The sequence below is a fragment of the Crassostrea angulata genome, chromosome 10 (genome assembly GCF_025612915.1).
Source record: "Crassostrea angulata isolate pt1a10 chromosome 10, ASM2561291v2, whole genome shotgun sequence".
Taxonomy (NCBI): Eukaryota; Metazoa; Mollusca; class Bivalvia; order Ostreida; family Ostreidae; genus Magallana; species Magallana angulata.
This window is the reverse complement of record NC_069120.1, coordinates 40836045-40860974: the sequence shown is the minus strand read 5'-3', so window position 1 is coordinate 40860974 and position 24930 is coordinate 40836045. Positions and strand designations below refer to the sequence as shown.

At 32.8% G+C, this 24930-nt stretch overlaps 1 protein-coding gene across 2 annotated transcripts; it reads right to left on the bottom strand.

The window, feature by feature from the left end:
* Positions 1-7027: 7027 nt before the first annotated feature.
* Positions 7028-11746, bottom strand: LOC128167957 (serine/threonine-protein kinase SBK1-like). Of its 2 annotated transcripts, none has more exons than XM_052833982.1 (2): positions 10771-11746; positions 7028-8356 (listed from the first exon to the last, which is right to left on the bottom strand). In XM_052833982.1, exons 1-2 carry the CDS (start codon positions 10779-10781, stop codon positions 7255-7257), a joined length of 1113 nt encoding a protein of 370 aa, XP_052689942.1. In that variant the 5' UTR covers positions 10782-11746; the 3' UTR covers positions 7028-7254. The 2 variants fall into 2 exon arrangements, with proteins under 2 accessions (XP_052689942.1, XP_052689943.1); XM_052833983.1 differs by lacking the exon at positions 10771-11746 and adding an exon at positions 10049-10420.
* Positions 11747-24930: the final 13184 nt, after the last annotated feature.

The window sequence follows — 24930 nt, the reverse complement described above, 5'->3', positions numbered from 1 at the left end:
AGACAACATTTTTTCTTTAATTTAATGAAATTGCATGTGACAGCAAATCCTTCTAACTGTTGATTCAATTTGCGCCATGCTGGTGCAAAATTGAGAGGCATAGTAAAAGAATTGCACTCCAAGAACCTATAATTGAGACGGGACATGTATTTTGGACCCATATAATATGCTCTTAATTGTGTAATAAATCACCGAATGCAAACATTCGAAACCAAAATAATTTTTATTGGTGCATTCAGTTGCAAATGCTTTTTTTAAGGAAAAAATTCCAATTTTTTAGTGTTAAAGTAAAACGAATCACAGGTTCCTTTTTTTTTTGTTACTTTGGCTTCTTGATACTTTTGAAGAATACAGTCATTCAGTAATTCAGTGTTATCTGTAAAACAATATCTTTATTTTATATATGAATTTTTATTGATAAGCAAAAAAAAAAAAAAATCAAAAAAAAAAAACCAAATGTACAATACATTTTGTTTCGTTTAACGTTTGTATAGGTAATTCCACATGCATTTTTGTGTAACCTAACCTTTTAATTTGAAAACAACTCTTTAACGTGTTGATATTTCTCTCGCAATTTCCAATACAAATTAAAATGTTACATTTTGAAAAGTCCGTATGCATATCAAAAATTTTTTTATTAAAAAACCTTTGGAAAAGTAAAAGCTAATTTTATATCTGAGTGCACTGAAATATATTTCACTCCTAAGATACAAATATAGTTTGTATGGATCGGCTAAATAGACATAATTTGTCCCCGGGACCTAGACACGATTTGAGATGAAAAATTTTATTTTTAATTTTTATATATAAAATGGTTTACTTGTGTGTTTTGAATGATTTACCAAAATTTCAAATTTAGAGGTCAAGTCACAAGCGAGGTACAGACAAAGGAAATCGGTGTTATGTAAACAAAGCTCGAGTCTTATATTTCTTTTCAAATTATATAAAGTAAAGAAAATATCGTTTCTTTGACAAAATAACTTGTAGTAAACAATATAAACTGATTCAATGTGTTCATAAATAATTTTATCAACATCAAAAACATAATTATATTGAAACTTATTCCATTACAACATATATAAAAACAATAACAGGGCTTTGTTTACCAAACAAAGAATTCTAACTTCTGTAATTTGCTTGTAATTCGATATTTGACTTTCAAATTTTGTCAAAGCATTAAAAACATCCATATTGACCATTTTAGACATTAAAAGCGAAAGAATAAATTTTTAAAAATTTGAGCTCAAATTGTGTCCACGTCCCTTTAAGCTGACTCCAGGGTAAAAACCAATACTTGTGTGAAACATATGAACATGATGATGATTAAAGAAATATAGTATATATATAACTTCTTGTAAATGAAATACTATTTGAGGTGGATTTTAGATATGATTAGATACAATCACCAAATCGGCATGGTTTAGGAGTTAAACATAACTGTATGATACTAACACTTTTTTTGATTTGATCTTATATACCGGTAATGCCTAATAAACAACAGACATAATCCTTTAAAATAGACCTTAAAGGCATATTCTTTTTAAAAAAAACCACCCTAACTTATTATACTTTTGAAAAAATCAGGATTTCTATGTAGACTTTTAGGCTGCAAGACGAGACATTTTCCAATAGACGAAGCGCTCAACAACGTAAACTATGGCAAAATATGCATTGGTACCTATTTCTGCTTTGATTGTTTAAACACTCATTTTTTTTTTCTCCCAATTTTAACGGGATCGTGCATTTCTGACAATGGTTCACTTTGTTACTTCTTCAAAAAATGAACCTCACAGTGTCTGTAGTGAAGATGTGCTAGGATTTGCCCCATGTTAAAATGAGTTATAATTAATGGTGATTTGTCAAAAAGTTGTACTGTTACATTTAAAATTTAATGAGTTTTAAAATTTGACGTGTTTTGACATGTTTCTTGGGAAATTTTGCCAAATAAATATTCCATAATACATTAAAATATATAATTATATTCAATCAAAGCACATGCGAGATAGAAAGAAATGGTTAAGAACTTAAGTTCTTAGTCTAGTCTTAAAGTATGCTGGAACAAAGTTCTTCCAACAATAGAGTCTAAAAAAGAGCTACAAGAGCATGTAAATTATGATTTTTAAAAACAAAATCCGTTCAAAATCTTTCTGGTATGATTTCTCTGATCGACATCATGACCCAAGTACATGTACATGTAGTGTCTGTCATGAATATCCACCAGTTTTCTCTTAAGTTCCACAATTAGCATGATCCCTAACGTCGTCAACATCACCATTACTATTGTATCTTCTAAAGTTTTAGAGAAGAATTGTTTATTTTTGTTTAATGACTTACGTGATAAATAACGCTTTATCAGATAATCTCAGATATTTGTACAAACAAAAGAACCGTTTTAAGCGACCATTAAATGTTACTTAAAATAAAAACGTGAAAAGGTTGCTGAATCTGTGTTTCTTTGCCTGCCAAAAGCATTGATGTTACTTGCTTAAATTGAATCTATGACATGTTGTCTCTCCCTAATTAAAAAAAGAATATTTATGCCTTAGTCTTTTTTACACCAGTTAAATACAACACATCTTTTGTCGATGAAATGTTTAAACTGTGTCAGTTAAAAGCTTCTCTCTAAATATAAGTCAATCTGAAGTTTTCTTCCAAAGCTAAGAGTTCCTGTGTTCCTACTTTGAGATCTAAAATTGAACGAGTTTTTATATCTATATATATCTATCTATACTACTATATTAAAATAATAGACTCAAATTTTTGGGCTTTAATACCGAGACATCGGAAGAGTTCTGTCTTTTGTTTTGATATATTTTAAACATCATTGGTACTTGAAGATTACCAATTTGTTTTTATCTTTTCTCAATCAAGCTTCGCTAATTAATAATCAACAAAAATTCCTTTAAAAAATTCGGATATCATCTGAATAATTTTTCGGACTTTACAATATTGCGCATGCGCATTACAGTCACGCTTAATCACGTGGGGCTCTTTAGTTTATTTTTCCACAATATCACATTTGCATGGATAAACTCAGAAACGATCATACAAACACGTGTAAATTTTCATTGAAAATGTGTCATATATTCTGTTCACCAAAGGAAATACGGGAGATAAATCTAACTCAATGCATATACATGTAATATAAAAATATCCAGAGAGTTCCGAATGTCAGTATGGGGTGTAAATGGCGAGTAAAAAAACGTTGGTGAAAAAGTGTTTAATTCTCCATTAATATGAATTAAATTTTTAGATGAAAGGTATTCAGAGCATCATAATGGTTTGTTATGAATAATTTAATTATTTATTTTATAATTATAATATTTTCAATGCAGCTTCGTTAATTTTTTTCCAAAATCGTTTCGGAGCGATTCTGCAATTTTTTGCTACATTACAGGTATATGGGAGACATTTTAACTGTGATGAAGGCCTGTCCCGAGACACAGTTAGATTATTCTAGCTAAGGAGAGTGTAGTGAAAATAATAGCTTTATTGTAGGCTTACAGCTTTATTATGTAAATGTCAACAATATACGGTGTGTCGATGTATTTATTTCGTAAATGTCCGATATCATATGCAATGTCAACCCGTGCACGCACGGATCAAAGTCTAGTATATATAAAAATAAGTTAAGTCAAACAACACCCTTTTATATATGTACATATGTGGCAAAGGATAACAAAAAAAAAAGATTAAACCCCACAAATTTAGGTATCATTTCATTTTCAGTTTCAAAAGACAACAAATTTATGTATCATTTCAGTTACAGTTTCGGCATCTACAAAATTCTCTGAAATTGTAGGGGTAATGCAAATATTTTACTTAACAAAGTTTTAGATTCAGATATAAAGTAAAAAAAATAATTACTCCGTCTCCGCTACCCTTTTTCAAACGATGTCTGATTTAAAAATAAAAATACTTTTAATTGGATTTTTCAAGAACTGAATCTACCAAAGTCTATATGAGATATTGGGGAAAAAATTGATCGAAAATGAAAAAAAGAAAAGAAAGAAAACCCAATTATAACGGAATTTTCCCTCTTCAGTTGTAAGAATTGTCGTCACGGAATGAGATGAACGTTTTTTGTGTCATTATTTCCCATGTCACGTAACATGATATTTGCAAATCTCCAAAGAATGCAACTATTTTGTCACACGTAACAAAAAGGATGTAGGCTGTAGAAAAATTAAGGAGCGTTTGGGAAGGACAGTTTTATCAATATATAGATAAATTTCAAGAAGGATTTGAATATTATGCAAGCCTTTAAGATAAAACTGATCATTTCCATAAGCTATTCATTGAAATTTACACGATACATCCTGTGTATATTCTTATTCACACTACTGAAATTGAATATTGATTCAACATATCATTTGATTAACTTTGAATAAAGATACAGATGATTACTTGGCCATGTTTCTGATAAGTCAATGTGCAACCTTTTGTTCGGAATGCATTGCATGGTTTAATTTTGAATGATAAAAGAAATGAACACAATTCATATTGTTGTTAGCGCATGCGACATATTTTTTGTGTCGCGTCCTGTATTGACAAAGTGACTCACGCAGTTTTACGGCATAACATAACAAGATGACGTCTTGTGAGCCCGGAAAATGAAGATTTTTAGCAAACTGGTTCATTGATTTCCAGCAATAGGAGATATCAGGGAAGCAGAGAGAATGTGAAATCAGAGGGACAAGACGATGCTGTTCAAACAGTCCGTCAAGCATCTTAGCATCGCGTTCCTATTGATTTCCGTTCAATTATTGTCCTCCTCTACAAATTCACGGTAATTAACAATCCAATGGATATGCTATTTTAGTAAAGAGCGGGCGAAAATGTGATTTATCAGGATTTTCCATTATCAGATTATAGAGTTATGGCAGGGAGTTAAAACCTTTAATTTTGTAACGTTTTTTGCACCCATGCCCATATTCAAACTGATAAAAAATTAATCTAAATTTTGATAATTTGACATTTTGCAATCTGGCTTTGATTAATATTGCGAACGGAATGAAAATAAAAGGCATATTATATATTTTTTTTTTCAAAATCTTCGGAGAAGGTCGACGATCTTGGCTTATAATGTGTACACATTAATCATCCTTGACGAAGGATGTTTTAGTCTTAAGAGGATCCTGCAAACATATCGATGAGTATTTACATCTCTAGTTTGACGTCAGTCCTCTTGCATACAACCTCCTTCAATTGTGAATCCAGAAAACTCTTCAAACAGCTGAGTGAAAAAAATATCGATGTCAGTCATTATGCAACATCTTGACGTTTATGGCGAGGATAAATAAACTGGTGCCAATTGTATATCTCTTTCGGCTTGTTTTACTTTGCTAATTGATAATTTGTTAAAGTAGTGTTTGTGCTTTTTTTTTCGAAGCAGAAAGCCTTGACACAATAACAAGAAACGCAAATGTTTCGACTGAATGCGAACATTCTTCATTTCAAGCAGGTGCTATAGAAGATGCACTTTCGGAAGTGCGCGGAATTTTGTTTTGAACATTCTTTTCAGCACCGTTTCTTTCTAATTAAAAACAGACTAAAATCGAATTTCCTTTAAGACCATAGAATTCTCGTGTTAGCAGCATCCTGAAATTCTAGTAATTGTAAAAAAGTAGGGGTTGTGTCTGATGACTTTTTTTTATTAAATCATCAATGTTAAACCCGCCTTCGATAATCTAAGTTAAGGAATTAAAGGGGTATATTCTTTAATGTCATCTTGCATAATTCTTAGTTTTTCCGCCCCTGCTTTGAGTTATAGCAATAAAAGCTTATCTTTTTTGGTTCTATGTAGTAGAATAAGAATAGAGTTTCTTAATTTGAGGGAGTAATCAATAGATAATACCTAGCTTAACCATTTCCCTGTATCAGAGATAATGGGCAACAACAGTATTCAGCGCAAATCACAATCTCAGCAAAGATTGGAATTTCTCCATGAATTACTCGTATTCCTTAAAAAACTGTACCACTGAGAAATCTCTTTTAGTGTAAAGATAAGCCTACATTTATTTTTCTTTGAAATTGTCTTCCATTTTATGATCGCTATTCATTATTAGATTTACTCCCCCAGCCAAGAAAATGCTTTTTTGTTTTCTTTTCTCCCAAGGTCTTGGAATGTCGGACAAGAAAGCTGTGGAGTGCCAATCAGATTTCCTACCCAGAACTTGTTCTGTTTCCTTTTTATGACAAGGGTAATATGCATAACAATACTTGCGCTTTGAGGTCACCGGCCAAGGCGCTGAGGGAATATAATGAATTCATTGATATTGCTGAAGTAAGATGTGGGAGGGGTGGGATGGAGGTTAAGAATCAAAAGGAGGTGGGGGTTGGGTTAAGGACGTTGCTGTTGAAAGACCCGGTGGAAATGAAAGTAAAAGGGTGTTTTACATTAAGAAGGAGAATACAAATATCTAAATTATCTCCGTCTTCCTGTATACGTATAGGTATACGTATGTTGTGAACAAAATAATTTTAAAAAGAGCTCTAAAACATTGTCCCCAATTTCAGGACAAATCCATAACAATGCAATATTCCCTTGGGTAAAATATGAATTACAAGCTGTAAAAATAAGTAATACGATACGAAGCACAAGTACATATGTACAAACTTTTCCTTTTCTGAGCGGTTTTTTGTAATACTAGAGCTCTCTCAGAAAATAATAATAACAGGTATTGATATAACGACAATCTCATGTCGCAATTTCGAACAGCGGTACAAGGAAACTGTTAATTACAAGTCAAACTGTAAGGAGATACAAAAGATCAAAATATCTCCATAATGGAAAAGGTAAACATTATTTCTGAATACTAGAACTAAATCATTTCTTGTGAGAGCGATTGATTTTAAAACTTCTTTCCAATTTCAAACAAGCTGTATATCATATTTTCGTTTTAGTACAGATTTGTGGGGGTTTTTTAATCAAGGAATTGCGACTTAGCGGAGACGAAATTATTATTATTGCTGATGAAATTAAAAACTCAATAATGGGTGCTAAGTATAAAAGAACCAACAAGACTTAATATGTTGATGTTTTATTGGTATTTTGTAATCGGAGATCACATGTCAAGGGTTATTGCACATTGGGCGACTCAAAATAACAAGTCGTGTATAGCACCATTACGTGTTTCTGAAAGCACAAAGGTATATCCAGTGAAGAAAATGAACTATGTCGACTCTAGAACAAGCCACGTCATCTAGCAATGATAACAGTAACAAAAAAAAAAAAACGAAGTCAAAGAAGCATTATAAAGCCAACAACCACTCGGAAATTCGACGTTCTCTCAAGCGTTTGTCTATATGGGTTTCGATCCCGTGATTCTGAAGAATACTCGTGAGTTGGTCCATATGGTCACTATCCGTTGAACACGACTCCTCTTCAGCGTCACTTTCTTTCGTGGGTCTTGTCCACGTGTCATTTAGATATTTGTAGATTTCCTTGATGTCACAACGCCTTTCCACTTTCGGTTCCAACATTTTCCGAAAGATTCGCATCATCCGCGGTGTAAACTTCTTCCACTGGGACGGTGTTTTGGTCGTTTTTCTCCTTTGCCAGTTCACAAACTCCGTGTAATATACGTCCGATGTCTCCGCGTTCTCCCATGGAAAGTTTCCGGTCATCATACAAAACAATAACACAGCGAACGCCCACACATCTCCGCCTGTTGTCACCGTAATGTTCTCGTTCCGAAGGGCTTCGCAGATTTCGGGCGGGGTATAGGGAATGCTTCCATTAACTTTACGAATCAAGGTTCCTTCTTTTCGGGTCATGCCGAAGTCCATTAGTTTAACGCGGTTAAAACCTTGCTCAAACACAAGAATGTTTTCGGGCTTGACGTCTCTGTGAACGAGACTTTCACTGTGCATGAAGTCTAATGCAGATGCTACTTGTTTGACTATTTTCTTAACGTCGCTTTCTGAAAGACCAGTTTGAGGTTGAATCATATCAAACAAATCGCCGTAGATGGCGTATTCTTGGGCAAAGACGTATGCTGTTTTGGTCTCGAATGCCACATTGTATGTGTCCACTATGTTCATATGAGGTGACAGGAAGTAACTGAAATTAAACTCTCGTTGGAAATCTCGGATTTTCACGCTGCTTTTTGAGAGCACCTTCAGAGCGACGTTTGTTCCAGTTTCTTTGCATTTGGCCAGAACCACTTTACCATACGTTCCTTTTCCAAGTTCCTTGATAATGTCATAATGTTCTTTCAAGGACAAGTTCAACAGATTTTCCGAGGTGCTACATCTCGGAGATTTCCGGACATTTATGAGGTTTTGCTGATCTTCGTCCGGAGATATCAGATTATTTTCCATCTTTCCGGTATGCCCGCTCTCTTTCTTTTCACTGTTTGGAAAAACGAAAAAATAAGACATTTTAAAAATGTGGTTTTTATTAACTAATTCGCTAAATAAGATAATGCACTTTTGAACGAAATATCGACGTTCAGATCAGCCCAATTGCTTCTCAAAGGAAAAACAATCAATGCGCTTGAAACCTATTTTTAGAAATCTGAGTAATTTTTAAAATCCCATTGATCCCCAGATTTCTAGTGAAAGATCATAGAATATCAGCCCAGAGGAAAGAGACGGTGTAGAATCCCGATACTATTGAATTAGTTTACTTGATTTCACAGGTTTTTAGGCCCCTCGTTCATTATTACGGCAAAGCCTGATAATTCATAAATAAACGTACATCGCAATTTACATGGAGATGAAATGTTTAGTCACACTTTAAACTCATTAAAATCACCATTGAAATGCGCGTAACATTGAGCCTAATTGTTGATTCACTGTTATTATATCGATATCATCCGTTAGATTTCTGTTTCTTGTATTGTTTACGTAAGTACGGGAATAAAATTTCCATATTGTTGTTCATACTGGTGATTTAAATTGTCAGATGAAGATAACAGATACATATTCAACTTCTGTATACGGTTCTCATCTATGTCCAATTCAGTTTTGTAATTTTGTAATTTTCCATACTTAATTATGTCATCTAAAAATTTCAAATACTTATTTTTTCAATAATTCTTTATCTTTACTTTGAATTTTAAGATTTAAATTTTTTTTCACTAATCATGTTCTTTTTCAAAAATGCTAATATTATTTAACCATGTTAAAAGTCGGAAGAAGAAATATCAACTAGCAATTCTTTCATTTTATTAACAATTCTGACTCAGTACGGTATGATATTTTTATACATTTTCATATGTGACCCAGAAAAGAACAAGGTTATCTTGTGACCTTTTGAACTTTATTTCTGGTGGATAACGATTCAGCGTATACTAAAATCTGGACATGTTTAAATTTAGGAAAAATAGAACAAGGCATCTGTTCATGCAAGAGATAGAGAATTCTACCAGCAGTTGAAAAAGCTTGATAAGATAGCGATTTATAGCTTTCAGGTCTGAAACTAAACATAAAATGGCTTATTTCCACTTTGAGAACGGTGTATATATCTTCCTTGAAGGTTTGTAAACATTTATTGGCACGGTGTGGGGATGTACGAATTCTGGGGTGTTTTATTTTTCCTCTGTAATCTGGTTACGATGCGAGATCTATCGAGCAACTGCAGGTATTTCAGCAATCTTTGCTCCCACTGAGCAATGCTCTGAAGATTATTTCTACAATTTACTAAAAAATTGCAAGAGAATCTAAAAATAAAACTCGTTCTTCAATTTTAATTAAATGACCTCTCTCTCTCTCTCTCTCTCTCTCTCTCTCTCTCTCTCTCTCTCTCTCTCTCTCTCTCTCTCTCTCTCCCTTCCTTTGTTTTATACCCATCCCCTGTCAATTTTTAAAGAATCCAGCCCTGACAGAGATTTTTCCTTTGATCAATATTTGAAAGAAAGCATCAGTTGCTATTCATAGGGAAAAATCAAATTAGCACCGACTAAAAACCACTCATCCAAGACTTAGTCAACTCCAAAATAGGATTCAAAAGAGACTTTTAAAAGAGATTGACTAATTCGCCTGACGTAAATAATAAAGCAAAAAGTAAAACATGAAAGCAGCAAAATCGTTTTTTTCATACGTTACGTTGGCTGAACCCACGTTCTTTATGGTTTCTTTTTCCGGGACGATATGATCCTTTTTCCCTCTAATGACATCACAAAAACAAAAATGCACTCAATGGAATGTAATGATGAGAGATATCGAGCAATCCCTCTCTATTTCAATCCAAATTATCCATGTTTTAAGGATGATCGCATCACTACGAGGAGGAGGAAGCGTTGGGGGAAAACTATTTACAATACTAGCCTAGTTAAAGAAACCGTAGTATTTCTACGTCAGTACTTGGGCTCAGGTGTATATTGGCATTTCCTGAATTCCTGTCTGCAGATATCTGTATGTTTTGTAACGCATGTTATTTTGATATGGTGTAACCTAATGAAAGAGCAATTTGCACCGATTTCACCCAGCTACATGTTCTGGACATAACAAACATCGTATTTTGGATATGGATTAAGGATATACCATGTTTGAGCACTCGAATGTATAATCTGGTTAAATACCAATTCAAAAATAAATTGGGTTAATCTTATTTTTCTTCACGTAAAATACGTACTTGCATGGCTCTTAGATCAAAACAAAGTTCGTTACTAAGATTATTTTATTAATTTATCAACATTCAAAAATAAAATTTTTGGATCGTACTTTATCATAATTTTGTACTGAATCAAAATTTTATTTGAAAAATAAGATTTGTGTTTGCTGCAACTGGATAATAGATATTACATGTTAAAAAGACCTTACCTTTCTTTCATGCAAACAGTTGATGAGAGCCTCAATCCATTTCTAAGAAATCACAACGTGAAGTTTGTAACTGACGCTACAACTAGCTCTTTCAGTCAGTGTTCATCAGTAGTAAAACGAAGCGAAGCAGACGGTCGCGTGTACAAATTAATTCCCGCCAGAAAAGGAACCACGACGCAAGCGTGCGGATTGCAAGCTATCAGAAATCTAACTAGGAATCAGCAAGCAGTCGACATTTATACCAAGTCTTTTTAGACAGGAGAAAATTAACAATTGGCTGATGTTGTGTGTATCACATACCAGAAGGCTTTTCCTTAACTGATCGTTTACTTTAAATAGGACTTTCAGCGATGACGTAGGATTACCCGTGCATGAACGTAAATAATCGGCATCGCTGTCTAATCCCAACTTTAAGCATGGAGAACCGATTTTGCAGGAAATAACCAGAGATATTTTCCATTCCGAGCGGACAGCGACAAGATTTTTGATTGATAGGCTAGAACAGCCTTGGAGGGCTTTTAGACCAATCTGTGGTAAATTCTACTGGACAGAAACTTTCCATTACCCAGGAATCAATGCAGGAGAATGGCCTTATTTAGAACATTTTATTTCCGGTCCAGCCGACGCATTTTTATGGGACCGATTTTATCTTGTAGCATAGACATCTTTAAATATCAATTATTGCCTTTTCTCTAGATCATGACAATGTAAATATGATAGCCAACAGGAATGGAACTACCTACTCTAAAAAGGGAAACACCGCTAAATAAAGAACCGATTTGTCTGCATTTTACAATTGGAAAACCTGGTCATTCGGTTTAATGTTTTTATAAATCATTGCAGAATTTTATGACAATTGCCGGTGTCTCTAACATGTATGAAAGAAGAATTAATTGACTTACTAAGAACGTCAAATAAGAGACAATGTACGTAAATGGAGTCTGGCTGTATTTCTTAACACGAATCCGGTGAAATTTTGTCATATACATATACTTAGTATTACGCCATCACTCTCCAAGGTGCTTATTATTTTCTAAGGAGCAAAATTGGTAAATTTATGTTTTGTTTTTCATACTATAGATGAGGAGGCATTGAATATTGCTAATTTATATTTTTACCAAAAAAACAAAAACAAAAAACCCCAGCATTTTTAGCTTTATAAAAACTTTTATCAACAATATGTCCGGAATTGAAACCAAATACCAGTTTTAATCATTTCCATTTTTAAAATAAAGATGAAAAAAGTTTTGAATTTATACTATTATCTGATAAATACTTTAAAAAAGGATGAGGAACCCTTTTAAGAAAATATACATAGTACTATACATGTACATCTTTGAGAAATGTCGATTATGGTGGAATTTTTTCCAGGATTAAAAAATCAGATTTTTACCACATTTTTGTGTTTAAATCACAAAATTAATGAAAGATGAGACATTTGGAAACAAAAACGGTTCAAATCTTACCAAACAAACGTGTCAATGATATCGCTGTATAGAAGAAAAAACAATGTAAAATTGGTGAGTCCCCAAATATCGCAACTGTTGAATCTGGAGCCAAGGACCCAGGAAGCTGGCAATGGTACATGTATATATGTATAAGAGACATTGACTAACATTGGCGGTACATGACAAGCTTTCTATAGAGGTGGCATATAGACTGTACATACATATATCACCGTACAGTGCGATAAATGATGCGTACGTCTAGGTACATTAGTAAAGACGTGGCTCCAACAAGGTTAGGGTCACTGAAAGGTTTTAGTGGCCAGCAACCTCTCGACTAGTACATATCGCTGCATATTCTATGAAGGTACATGTAAAACGTACTACATATATGCATTTTAGATTAAATTGTAAATATAATAATGAGACTGTACAAAATAATCAAAATTACGTTACCTAGGTTTGTACGTATTTAAACAGTTTTAAAAAATTTCTTCATTACATAAATAAATAAAATTCATTTTAAAAAAAGTTAATGACAGTTATATCCACAATTTTGGGAACGTTTACGGAAATACGCGACGCGATGTGACGTCCTTTGCCTACTGACCGGTTGAATGTGACCGTTGTGGGTTAGTGTGTTACAACGGCGATAAAGCAACAAATACCATGAATACCAATCTAGAATCAAAGTCCAGAGTATATTGTTAATGTTCACTGTTATCATTGCAATTTGCTTAAAATCTAAATTGCTGTAATAACGCGGCGAATATAAATGCCAACTCGCATCATGTCACTCTCCGCCGCGAAATGTAGTGCTACAAATAGCGCATTCGGAATCCAGTCCTGAGGTCTGATAGTTCTTAATACATGCAATATCACTATAAACACATAATCAGTAACACCTTTGGTAAGATACAAAATGGCCGAATAAATTTAACGTCACCTTATTTTCTTTCTAAATAACGTAGTCACTATTCACTGCTTACAACGGCCCGGTGGTCGTAGCCAATGGGGGTTATATAACTGATGGAAAAGGAAGAGAAAATATTCAAAATGAATCGAATTGCAAAGCTCAAAAATTTTGATTGTTTTATTTTAAAATTTATCTCTACAAGTTCTAGGAGAAAAATTTGCCTGAGTAGCTGACAGTTTGAATGAATGCAAAGAATGGCATTCTGTATTAAATATTAAACAATTTAAGTCTATCAGTGCACAAAAAACATTCCAAAAGGTAATATAACTTCTTCCATTGCGATGAATGAATTGTAGAGGCCAAGAGAATAAGATTCAATTACAGAAAAAACTGGTTAAAGTGGGTAATGTTCATTACAAAATTTGAGTCAATCTGCTGAACATCCTTAAATTATGCTTTAACTGTAAATTTCGGCAGCTGTAAACTTTTCAACGCAAATAACTTCTTCCATAGCTTCTCATAATCAGCTTGACTTTTATTTGATTTGAAAAAAAAACTTCCACATATCTTAACCAAGTTCTCGTTTTAGAAGGAATGATAATTTTTCATTTTGCATTTTTGTAATGCCGATACGAATATTTAATATTGCACGTTAATCTTCAAAAATTGCATTGCACTTTATTTAATCAAACGGAACAAATTCCTCAAAGGCCACACACAGTTCAATGTTAAGATGTTTTAACAGGGAAGATTATCATATGCATAATAATTATCATTTTTTGTAATTTTTCCACACCAATGTCCAAACAAACAAAAACCTGATATACATGAGTAGCAGAAACTTGACCTAAAGGACAGAATCTCTTTTATTATAAAAATGAAATAAAAAAATTACCGCCCATTTCACGATATTGGTTTTCTAACTCTTTAATTTGATCATCGTTTTTCACAAAGAGTCTATCACCTCATGATAAACGGATAGTTAAGGTGATAGACCATTTTTTTCTTTGTTTACAACTTCCATAACGGTTGACGCACAACATTTGTCTAACGGCTCCATCTACGATAAACAATTGACGAAACAGTCATTTTAATTTCAGATATTGCTAAATATTCATTACTTATGCATATTTTCAATTGTTTCAATAAATTGTTCACATACCAAATAACTTTGTATATTGCTTCATGAAATGTATAAAAACTAAATTGCATTCATAAATGTAAAACCACGACTTAACCTAATACATAAATGCAAAACAGAGTATAAACAAACATTGATCATGCAAATACAAATTTGACAAAGCAAAATTTTCATATGCAAGTTGTTTCCAAATCAATGTTAAAAAAATATGAGATGCATGTTGCAAACAAATAAACAAAAAAGAAATGCTCTCACTCAAGTTTCCATGAAGCTATGAAATAAGTTGAACTCAAGATCACTTCATTTCTGGACAAATGTGCGTAGTTTCTGTAATTTATGTGCATAAGTCTTCCCAAGTGAACGTAAAATCATTTTTGTGGGTTTTTTTTTAACTGGACAAAACCAGTTTTTCGCAAATATTGTTCTGCAATGGAAACCTAAAATGACCAAAAATCACGAAACGCAATTTGCAGCTTTTGTTTTTTTTTAAGTTGTCTTTTTTCCAGTTTAAGCATTTTATCTTGTTCTTCTGGCTAGGTTGCAGGTTGTTTTTTTTTTCATTTGAAATGCAAAGTGGGTGGAAAGTTTAAAGTTCCTTTACTACGCTGTTTTTATTTCCCAATCTTACATGCAGTTTTAAAAGGTTTTCTTATATTCTAATTGCAATGTAATGTTGTAAATTTTGAATTTACCGGGTGGCAGTAAATACAAAATTTACAACATGACAATTTACTGGGTGGCAGTAAATACAAAATTTACAAAAAGACAATTTACCGGGTGGCAGTAAATACAAAATTTACAACATGTCAACTGTCACGTTGTAAATTTTGTATTTACTGTACCCGGTAAATTCAAAATTCACAACTTACACCAATAAACCAGTTCATAAAGTAAATACATGTACGTATTTAAAAGTAAAACATGGATATTAAAAAAAACTATAAATTGTTTTTTATTTATAAAGGCGGTGTGAATTTATCAGTTATTAAGATATCTCATATTTCACCTTACCATCATTTTTTGATTTGGCAGATAACACGTTGAAATCTCTTGAAAGAGGTTTCTGTGTTAAATCGCCCTTCAGACCACGTGTTCTGGTTTCTGTTATTAATTCAAATCATGATGCGAGTAAATGTATTTCATACTTGTTTCCGTGCTAGCGAGCAGCGAAATGTATGACTATAATAAAAAACTTCTTTGATAAATGTTTGATGCTGAATTTATCTTCACTTTAATTCTACACCTGTTCAGCTTCTGATTTTTTATTTACTCGATTTTGCAATGCATTATCACTGAGTTTGTCAGTATTAAGACATTCAGATGGGTTTTTCTCTCTTCCTTTTCTCCCGAATCACTATATTTTTTTCACTTTTAGCAGGTAAAAACATTGATGTAGTTTCAACACATGTTTCTATCCATCCTGTGTGTATATCCGGGTGTCAGTTTGATAAATATACCGAATCAAAAACATCGGCAATTATTTCGAAAAGTTATCTGTTGTCTTTTCAACACAAATGCCTGTATCTTAAATCATTCAAAGGTATTTCAAAAAAAAAAGACAAAAAGAAGAGGGTTAAGTTTTAAAAATAACACGTGACTGAAATGTCATAGAAAAAATGTTGATCATAACAGATGTTGATTGCCTTAAACACATGCACCTTCCAAACTTATTAACATAACATCTTTAGACATTATGAAGTTGTGCATTAAATTTTATTGCATAAAAAACGAAAGTACGAAAAAAATTGCGAAAACGCGCTACTAATTGCTTCAATCAAGTAGACGAACTTGTTTAAAGAGGCACTGACAAGTGGGCGTGGTTATTGTATGATATGTATATCATAATGATATATTTCTACCTCCGGACATAGAAGAGTATGGCGATACCACAGGCACCTGACGTTTTATATTTTTCACATTAAAAATCTAATTATACACAAGGTACACATCGCCGCAATCTTGGATTTATTTCAAACTGTCACATCAGGTGGAAGTTTTGCTTAAAACTCATTGTAAAATTATTTTGCGATCATCATCGTCTTCCGATCGGTCCTTCAACACTGAAGCTTACAACCGATTCAACAAAACACGCTGTATTACATCTGTACTTTATAAAAAATCCCCCCTCAATCGGCATCTTCAGCCTTACATATGCAACAAAAGGATTATACTAACTAAACTGTAATGGCGAGGAATCAAATCAATGATTAAACAGAATGGAATGATTTTCACTGTGCCCTGATGCCGTTTATGATAAATGGTCTAAAGTAATGACTACACGGAAAACCAAAAAAGTCCCTGTAATGAACTTCCAATTCGCAAACTTCGGCTGCACCGGTTTTCTTATACTAGTGACACCATGACGGGTCCGATGGTTAATCGTCAGTTGTGTACATTGGGTAAGGTTCGAGTTCCCAAGCCAAAATCAACAAAAACTGATATTTTTTAGTACTTGTTCTGCTCTCAAACCATCCAAATAATCAACGGGACGGTCGGTCTCGTTTATTGTCCTATATTTAATTATTTCTTAACTCTTTTTCTAACTTTTCTCTCAGTTGTGTGTCTAAATGCTGAAGTTTTTCTTATCCCAACGATTAATTTTAAAATATTTTGTAGTTTTAGTTTTCTGATAAAGATAAACAGAAAAAAATACGGTTTTCTGATGCATAAATATACTTTAGTTTATGTTTATCTGGCATCTCAAAAAGTGTGATGACATGTATATTTTTTCTAACAATTGATGAAATTTAAGTCTATTAAGTTGAAATCAGTTCGGTTTTTCAACTTTCATCAGAGAATTTTACGAGTATGGAGTTACCTGAAACGCAAGTTACAAACATGAACTTTAAAATGAAAAACAATTCTTTTGGATATGACATTATGAACTGCAATTGCTCTTATGTAGTGTTCACCATTGTGAACAAAGTATGCCAGCAAAGCAATTGAAATTCATAGCTTTTTTCATTGCTTGAATTAGTCACAACTTTTCCTTCGTCATGCATTGAACGTTATCTTGCTTGTGCAATATTAATATGATGGTTCTTAGCCTAAATTGACTTTTTAGGGTTCAATGACCTTGAAAGTTATATAACCGGAACTGATGGAAGAGGTAGGGTGGTCGATATTTTTTTCGTACAAGATTTTCATACTACCTGTTCAATAATTGATTTCATTCTACATTGCATATTGTTAAAACTGTTCTTGCAATACTGTGATTTTACCATGACCTCTCTCGATAGATATGACAAATTGCGATAATCCCTTTAATTCAGGTTTTTATTCAAAAATACAAGTATGAAATTTAAAATAGACACCGTTATTGTTTTTATGTACAAGAAATCTAAATTCTCCTTATAATCAAATTAATCAGCAACAAACGTTTGGTGACTCGTTTGATATTTGTTCATTTCATCAAGAGGCGTAGACGTTTAATGTGAGTTTCTTCCATCGTCTTTATTCTAGTACAGTGTATTATCATTGCGGCAGTTTTTGGGAATTCGTGATTAAAGAGGATTTCAAAAGTGATATGCTTGATAACGTTTTTGTTTTTTTTTAATCTTTTTAGAATTCTCTTCGAGTTATTAAGTCAGATACAACGGCTTTCATCCTGTAAGGTGTAGTCAGTACCTTGGTCTCGTTTGGTACTAACGATCGTTCTGGAATCAGACAAATGGAATCATTTTCTTCCAAGAAAACCCAATTTTAATGTCACATGCTCTTTATCTCGACCTTGAAGAAAAAACCTCGTTATATATGAAAGAAACCAATAAAAGCCGAAACATTCAACTTGAGTCTAGTTTTTAACACGGTAACCGGCAAGGCCGTTTCTTGCAATGACTCGCCACCGCGTGCTCGCTTTTAAATTAAGCTGTCGTCTGAAACTTGACTCTTCCTGGTCTGCATAGAAGAAAGTAATTTTACGAATCGTCTTATTGCAGATCCTTCTGGGGGATCCTATTGCGTGGTTTTCTCAGTCTAGCCATTATTACTAGTGTTTTACAGTTGTGTATTCGTCGAAGACGGTATTACGCCATAAAATACGGTTATGAATACGGTTAAGATTCGTGTCTTCGAGCATGCAGTCCACAGTTTGGGAAATTTCGTGTTTTTGCTATTTTTCTCATGTTACTTTTAATGTTTTAATTGCGTTATCTCTTATAAGACAGATTATGTAATCTCTCACAGACCTTTATGTCTGGATACTACATATAGAGTACATTTAGTTCAAAGCCAAAGTCAAGAGGCGACAATGGCAGACAATTTACCGCATGGTGATGAGCAAGATTTTGTCGAAAAGCATGATAGTTACAACTGTTCTCCTGAGTGTTCAACATACGGATCTCCGTGATCAGTTTAACTATTTTAATCCCTCTGTATGGGTTTGCCTTGCACGAAGTACCATATACATGTATAATGGTTAATAAGCTAAACGTTCCCATCAATTAGCATGTTTGTAGTTTCCTACTAGTCTCTATGTATTATTAATTCTGGAGCAGATTAAAGAAACCCACATCAAAGTCCGTTTATCATTTGTCTGCTACACCTGAAAACTATTCAATATAAAACAAGCGTGATATTTATTCTTTAAAGAGAAAAAACGTGCATTGATCAATTGCATCCGATTCAAAAAGAGAACAAAGGCAATTGGCCTAAAAGTACACCCTACCTCGCAATGGTGCCCATTCTAACGGTGTCTAATAAATTGCACGGATTTTACCCCCTTCCCCTTGGTTAATTTGCCATCGTAAACTGCATTTGTTTTTCTTTTTTCTTTTGTCATTCATACCGCTGAGGTTTTTTATTTTTATTTTTATTCTAATAAGCAGACAGATTTAGGCGTATACAAATCTCGTGGCTGCTTCCTTACATAATCCCTGGACCGTTTACAAAAGCATGTTTTTAATGCAGTTAATCGGTGTATATGAAAACAATGCGAGTGAGTACATTTTTGGCATGTGTTTTAAAGTACAAATGATCACGATGTGTCTTGTCGAAAACAGAAGCACTTTTTTGTACTCTTTGATTAGCGGAACATAAACGGGTTTCTCCTTTCCGTTGAAAAAAAAAATACGATTCATTGAAAGTAATTAGCGCTATCTTATTTCCTAAGCCCCTGTTTTGATCTTTATAACTGAGGAGAAAAACAAATATGGAAAATATTGAACGAAAGTCAATATGTACAGAACAAAGAACGAAAACGAAATTTCATATTCAATCTGGAAGTCTATTTTTGTGGTTGTTATTTTTGTTCATTATTTTTTTTTTAAAGGAAGAAGAAAAAAGAAACTTGTATGTGTTCTTTAGTTTGAATGCACGTAACAGAATAGAAATAAATCATACATGAATTATAAATATTGAGGATAAATGAAATGAAATGAGATGGATTGATGTGGACAAGTAGCTGGATGAAATAAATGAATGAAAAGATTACTAGATGGATGAATAAAGAGACCAAATGGATGGATGGATGGATAGAAATAAGAAAAAGTTAAAGAGACGGACCAAGAAATGGACGGAAAACGTAATTATACTCATGCATGAACTTTTAGAAAGTTCAAAATGTCTTTTTTTTCTAGAGTACACTGAAGATGTACATGTACTTATTATCTTCAATGTTTGTTTTTTTCTGTAAAATAGCCATTTTATCTGGCAATAAACACGTGTTGCGCGGAAAATAGTGATAACGGACGTAAAGTGAGGCGTGCAAACTGAACAGCACTCTGAAATACTCACTCCAGTTTTCACAAGTTCTTAATCAAATAGGATTGGCACTTTTTAAAGCCTCCAGAGACCATTGATTGAGACTGTAAAAACTCGATAAACAATTGGCTTTTCTTTATGGGTGATTTATTCGCATCATCAGTTCATTTTCCCTGTTCCTTAGAATTTATAGCGTTGCTGGAAATAGAGCATTTCATTTCACGTGTTGATGACCTAATCGATTACAAGAATTTGCAATTTGCACGGAATATTTTTGAAAAGGTATCCTAGAGTTCAAGTGAATGTTAGATTTCTATTAACATTTTTTGTTACTTTGATTTTGAGCAAAATTCATTCAAAAGATAAAACATTTTACAATTACAATCAATGGAAAAGAAATCCAGATATTGTCCATTAGATAAAACAACATATCATATGCCGTTTTCTGAGAAACTGTGCGTAATCTGGATATTTTTCAATTGTCAGACAAGAGAGAAAAAACGTCCAAAATAGTAAAAAATATTCTTAATATTTCAACGAAATATAGATTAAGACCATGATTATATTATATATATCCTACATGCAACGTGTTGAGCTATTATTCATGCTTAAATACACCTTATTTTATCCATCTAGCTATTGTTACTAAGCATCGCTATCATCACAATGGTTCATAATGCATATATAGTTCAAGTTTAGAATGACGGACAGATTTGAACCCACGAACCTCAAAGAAGAATGAATGGTGTGTTCTATTTTACCAAAGACCAAATGTTATTGTCACCTTGTAATGGAAATACTACTACACATTATGTATCATACAATAATTTGATTTCGGAGTTATCGATCCTTGTAGAGCAGCGAAGTACCTTAATTATGAATAAATAGGAGTTTTAAATGTATTCCCTTCCAAAATGATGATGGATCATCCGTTCTATACAAAATTGGGTGATTTTTCCGTGTAAGAACTGGTACTATATAGGAAAAATGTATGCATGATCCTTGTAACACTTTTGTCATAAAAAAAAAATGCTTTTCAAATCAATAGTCTATAGGGTTTCGTTTAAATAGATTTTTATTATGTTCAAAAATAAAAAAAAAAAGGTCGATTGTCTGTTTTATGATTTTGGTCAGGTATAGTTTAGTTCAGATGGAAAATCACAGAAGGCAATATCCGATAACGGTTAGAGTGATCAATAGCCAACCCAAAGCCTGTTCAAGAAGAACACCTCGATTAACCCCCTTGATTTCAACCTGCGCTGCAAAACTGCTTTCCTAAACCATTAATGTATTAATGTAAATGTTGCAATGTGAGCTCATTTTCCCCTTTACCAAAGATCGTTCATCGGTGTTTACTAGCGCTTTGTCGGTTGGTATGAATTGATGTTGACATCTGTTGTTGCAAATGTTTTACGTAATCCGAATCAAAAGAAATACATATTTAACCGTCTAGTTATATGGCATACTTTGACTTTACAAATCCACATGAGCATCAAAACATCAAACACATATAAAAGTGTGATATGTGTGAAATTCAAACCCAAGATGTTAAACATGCGTATGTGAGAAAATTTCCAATTCAAATGCACCATACTGGACAAAATGGACTTGGTTTATAAGTTACATGTACTGGTACTGTACCAGTTATCGGCTAAGACCAGTTATCGGCTAAACTGAGAATTCGGGTTTATAGCACGCGACTATCCGAGATTTTTCAATTCAGTCGTCTGTTTCGAATAAAGAAAAGTAAGTTTGCTTGAAAACTTTCTTAAATATGATTTAACCATGAGCTTGAACGATCATTGTTTACCGCTGATTTACATCTTCGCACTTTCAGCAGTGGGGGAAGTGGCGTCATAAGTTAAAACTAGATTGTGGCATCTTTGTGATACGTTACCATATACCTTCTTTGATTTGACATAATATCGATACATATTACATATGTACATGTACAAACAAAAGGAATTTATTAAACTCTAAGAGATTCAAAGCGCAGTTAAACGCCTGATTGCACATTATTGTGTATTGAAAAGTCAACGATTTTGTGTATTACCGTATGATAACAAACGAATAATTTTATGAGTTTTGTTAATGTATTATAACCCTTACTACCTTTAGTCTGACCCCAAAAGGGCCATAATTCAAAGTACATTATGCAGAGTATCAAATCAACATGTACAGGGATTTTACTATGTTATTATCGCAAAGCCGATAACTGATACAGTAAGTTGTAAAACATGGCACATTCGGGGCGTGCTAAAAAGCACAAAAACAATATGTTTTGAGTTCTTAACAATGATATAATCTAACAGATGGATAAACAAGGAAATCGCCATTTAACGCATATCAAGTTTTATCCAAAAATATCAAGAAACAAGGAAATACGAAAAGAAAACGTTAAATTTTAGCCGATAACTGGTACAGTTCCTGCCGCTCTATTAATATGTGCAGATTATATATGTTTGTGTGTTGGGAAAATATGGACTAAGCCTTCAGTATGAATATATAAAACTTCGTCTAAAGTACGTCCATGTATATAAAGGAAAATGTTCAAAATTCAAACCTAAATTATAACAAATTGTCCTTTACTTAATTAATAATAATGAGAGTTTGTAGCTTTAAAACACTGGGTTAGATATGATTGCTAATTTGCTGATCACTCACAGCATACCAGTTTCTTTAATGCGCGAAGCACAGCAATTAAAGTAGTTACGAGCATACCGTTGTTTGCCTTCTAGATGTTTACCAATTTCAAGAAAATTCTTTTTGCGTCTTCTGAGCATACAATGCAAAATATCTCCAAACAATTGACATGGATTTTAAATTAACCAATCTATATGACTATTGTATAATACAAAGAGGCAACGTTATGCAATCAACCTTGACATTTTTTTCATTACAAAAACATCAAACATCTTTGGGCTTTTAAATCTTAGTGAACAATGATTCAAACATTTGTCTGATATTAAAACTTCATATTTTTTTTCCTGGCAGGTTTGGATGCTTCTCTTTACTAAAGTGTTTACCTTTGTGAGTCTGTGTGGTGTTGGTTAAAATTGGCACGAATTTCAAGTAGCTGCAGGTTTTGGAGGTGAACTTTGTATTTACTAGAATCACATTGCCCGACGCATGCCAAGAAATTGGTAGAAATCTGACATTACCATTATATAATTGTTCCAATGGTGTTAAATATGTTGTCTGTTTTGTTACAGCAAGAACTTTCGTATGAAATGAAAAAGTAATTTCAATTTATATAATTCTACAATAAAGTATGTGTTCAGACACACGTGTGTGTTGATGGGTTTTTATTTTTTATCAAAGTTGAATTGTTGCTGTGAAATTTGTGGGGTTTTTAAAAATTCTATTTAAAGGGTTGTTATAGACATATATATGTATCTAGCTAGTTAAACTAGATAATGATAATAAAAAAATGTCATGCAGAGTTGTGGTATTTTGTTTTATTATTCAGTCCGTAAAGATACATGTATGCACCAGACCATTTAGCATGTTACATGTACGTGTCGCTCGTTTCTTAAATTCATACAATGAGAGCGCCAATTTAACCGATTAACAAATGCTCAGGAATTTAATTTTAACATTGTTTATTGAAATTCAAATGGATTTAGTAACAAGCTTTAATACCCTCTCCAGAATACAAAGTCAAGCAGTGGTGTTGTAAAATATTGCTACAGAATATAGTATTGCTAGTTTACAGAATATTTTTGATAATTTGTGTACATTCAAGACAAGGGGAAAAAATGGAACATTAAATGGTTATCTTAACTTTTACCATATATAAATTGTAAAATGTAGTTTTTAAATACGCATTCACATCTACATTTACAAACCCGCCACCTTCATTCATACTCGCAGACATGCAAACAAACGAATGAAGTTTTCATGATCCAGTCCATTTGATAAGAACAGTTAAATTAAAAAGAGCACTAATAAATAAGTAAGTATACAATTTAATTGTGTTTAAGCGGTGTAAAATTGGAGAGTCAACTGCGCTTAGAAGCTCTAATACACCTGTAAATATATGAAATTTGTTTATACAATTGAATTATTAGGAACTATAACATAGAATTTAAAGCTAATATTAATAAGTACAGGAATGTCATTAATTTCATTAATATGCTTATCTACTTGCATATTGAGTGAATCTTGAGAAAAAATGTACATTTTCGTCAGAGTCAGATCCACAGTATGAACATCAACAAAAGCTCAGTTTATACAGTTATGTATATCGTAAATTAAAAAATTCATACATGTATTACACTTTATTCCGTTCAAGCTATAGAATGTTGAAATGATTGTCAAGAGTACAGTAATGTAATTATTTTCAGGTAACATACCACTAACCAGTTTTTAAAATAAGAATCCAAGCTGAACTGTCCTTGGTTAGCGAATATGGTAACATAACTTTCATTTACTTTTTTCCCGCGAAAATAAAAAGAATTGATCTTCATAAAAACCCTAAAGTTACTTATTATGCTTACAGGGCCTGGAATATTTTGATTGATTTTAAGGCGCAGTTTAAAAAAAATCATTTTCTATTTAAACATATTTTACACAAACTTAGATTTTTTTTTATTGCAATCGACGAATTTATTTACCTGAAACTTTAAAGAGGTTCGTTCCTGTGTTTTTGGGTAGCCATTTTGGGTCATTTCTATTCTAGAAAATATGCATAATATATTGATTCTACTCATAAATTCAAATTTTATAATGACAATTAAACTATCTTAAATAAAATAGTAAAGGAAAAATTACATTTTTACAGAGTTTAGTATGGGACTATATTTTGTGGCGGAAGGTTTTTAAGAAGAAAATGAACATTTTTCATAACTCAGTTGTTTTAGAGCACCGTCACTTTAGCTTCCTTATTTTCAGTTCAAACAAAATTTCCAGATATAGTTTGTGCATTAGGATATCTTCATTTTGTTACGAAAACATAA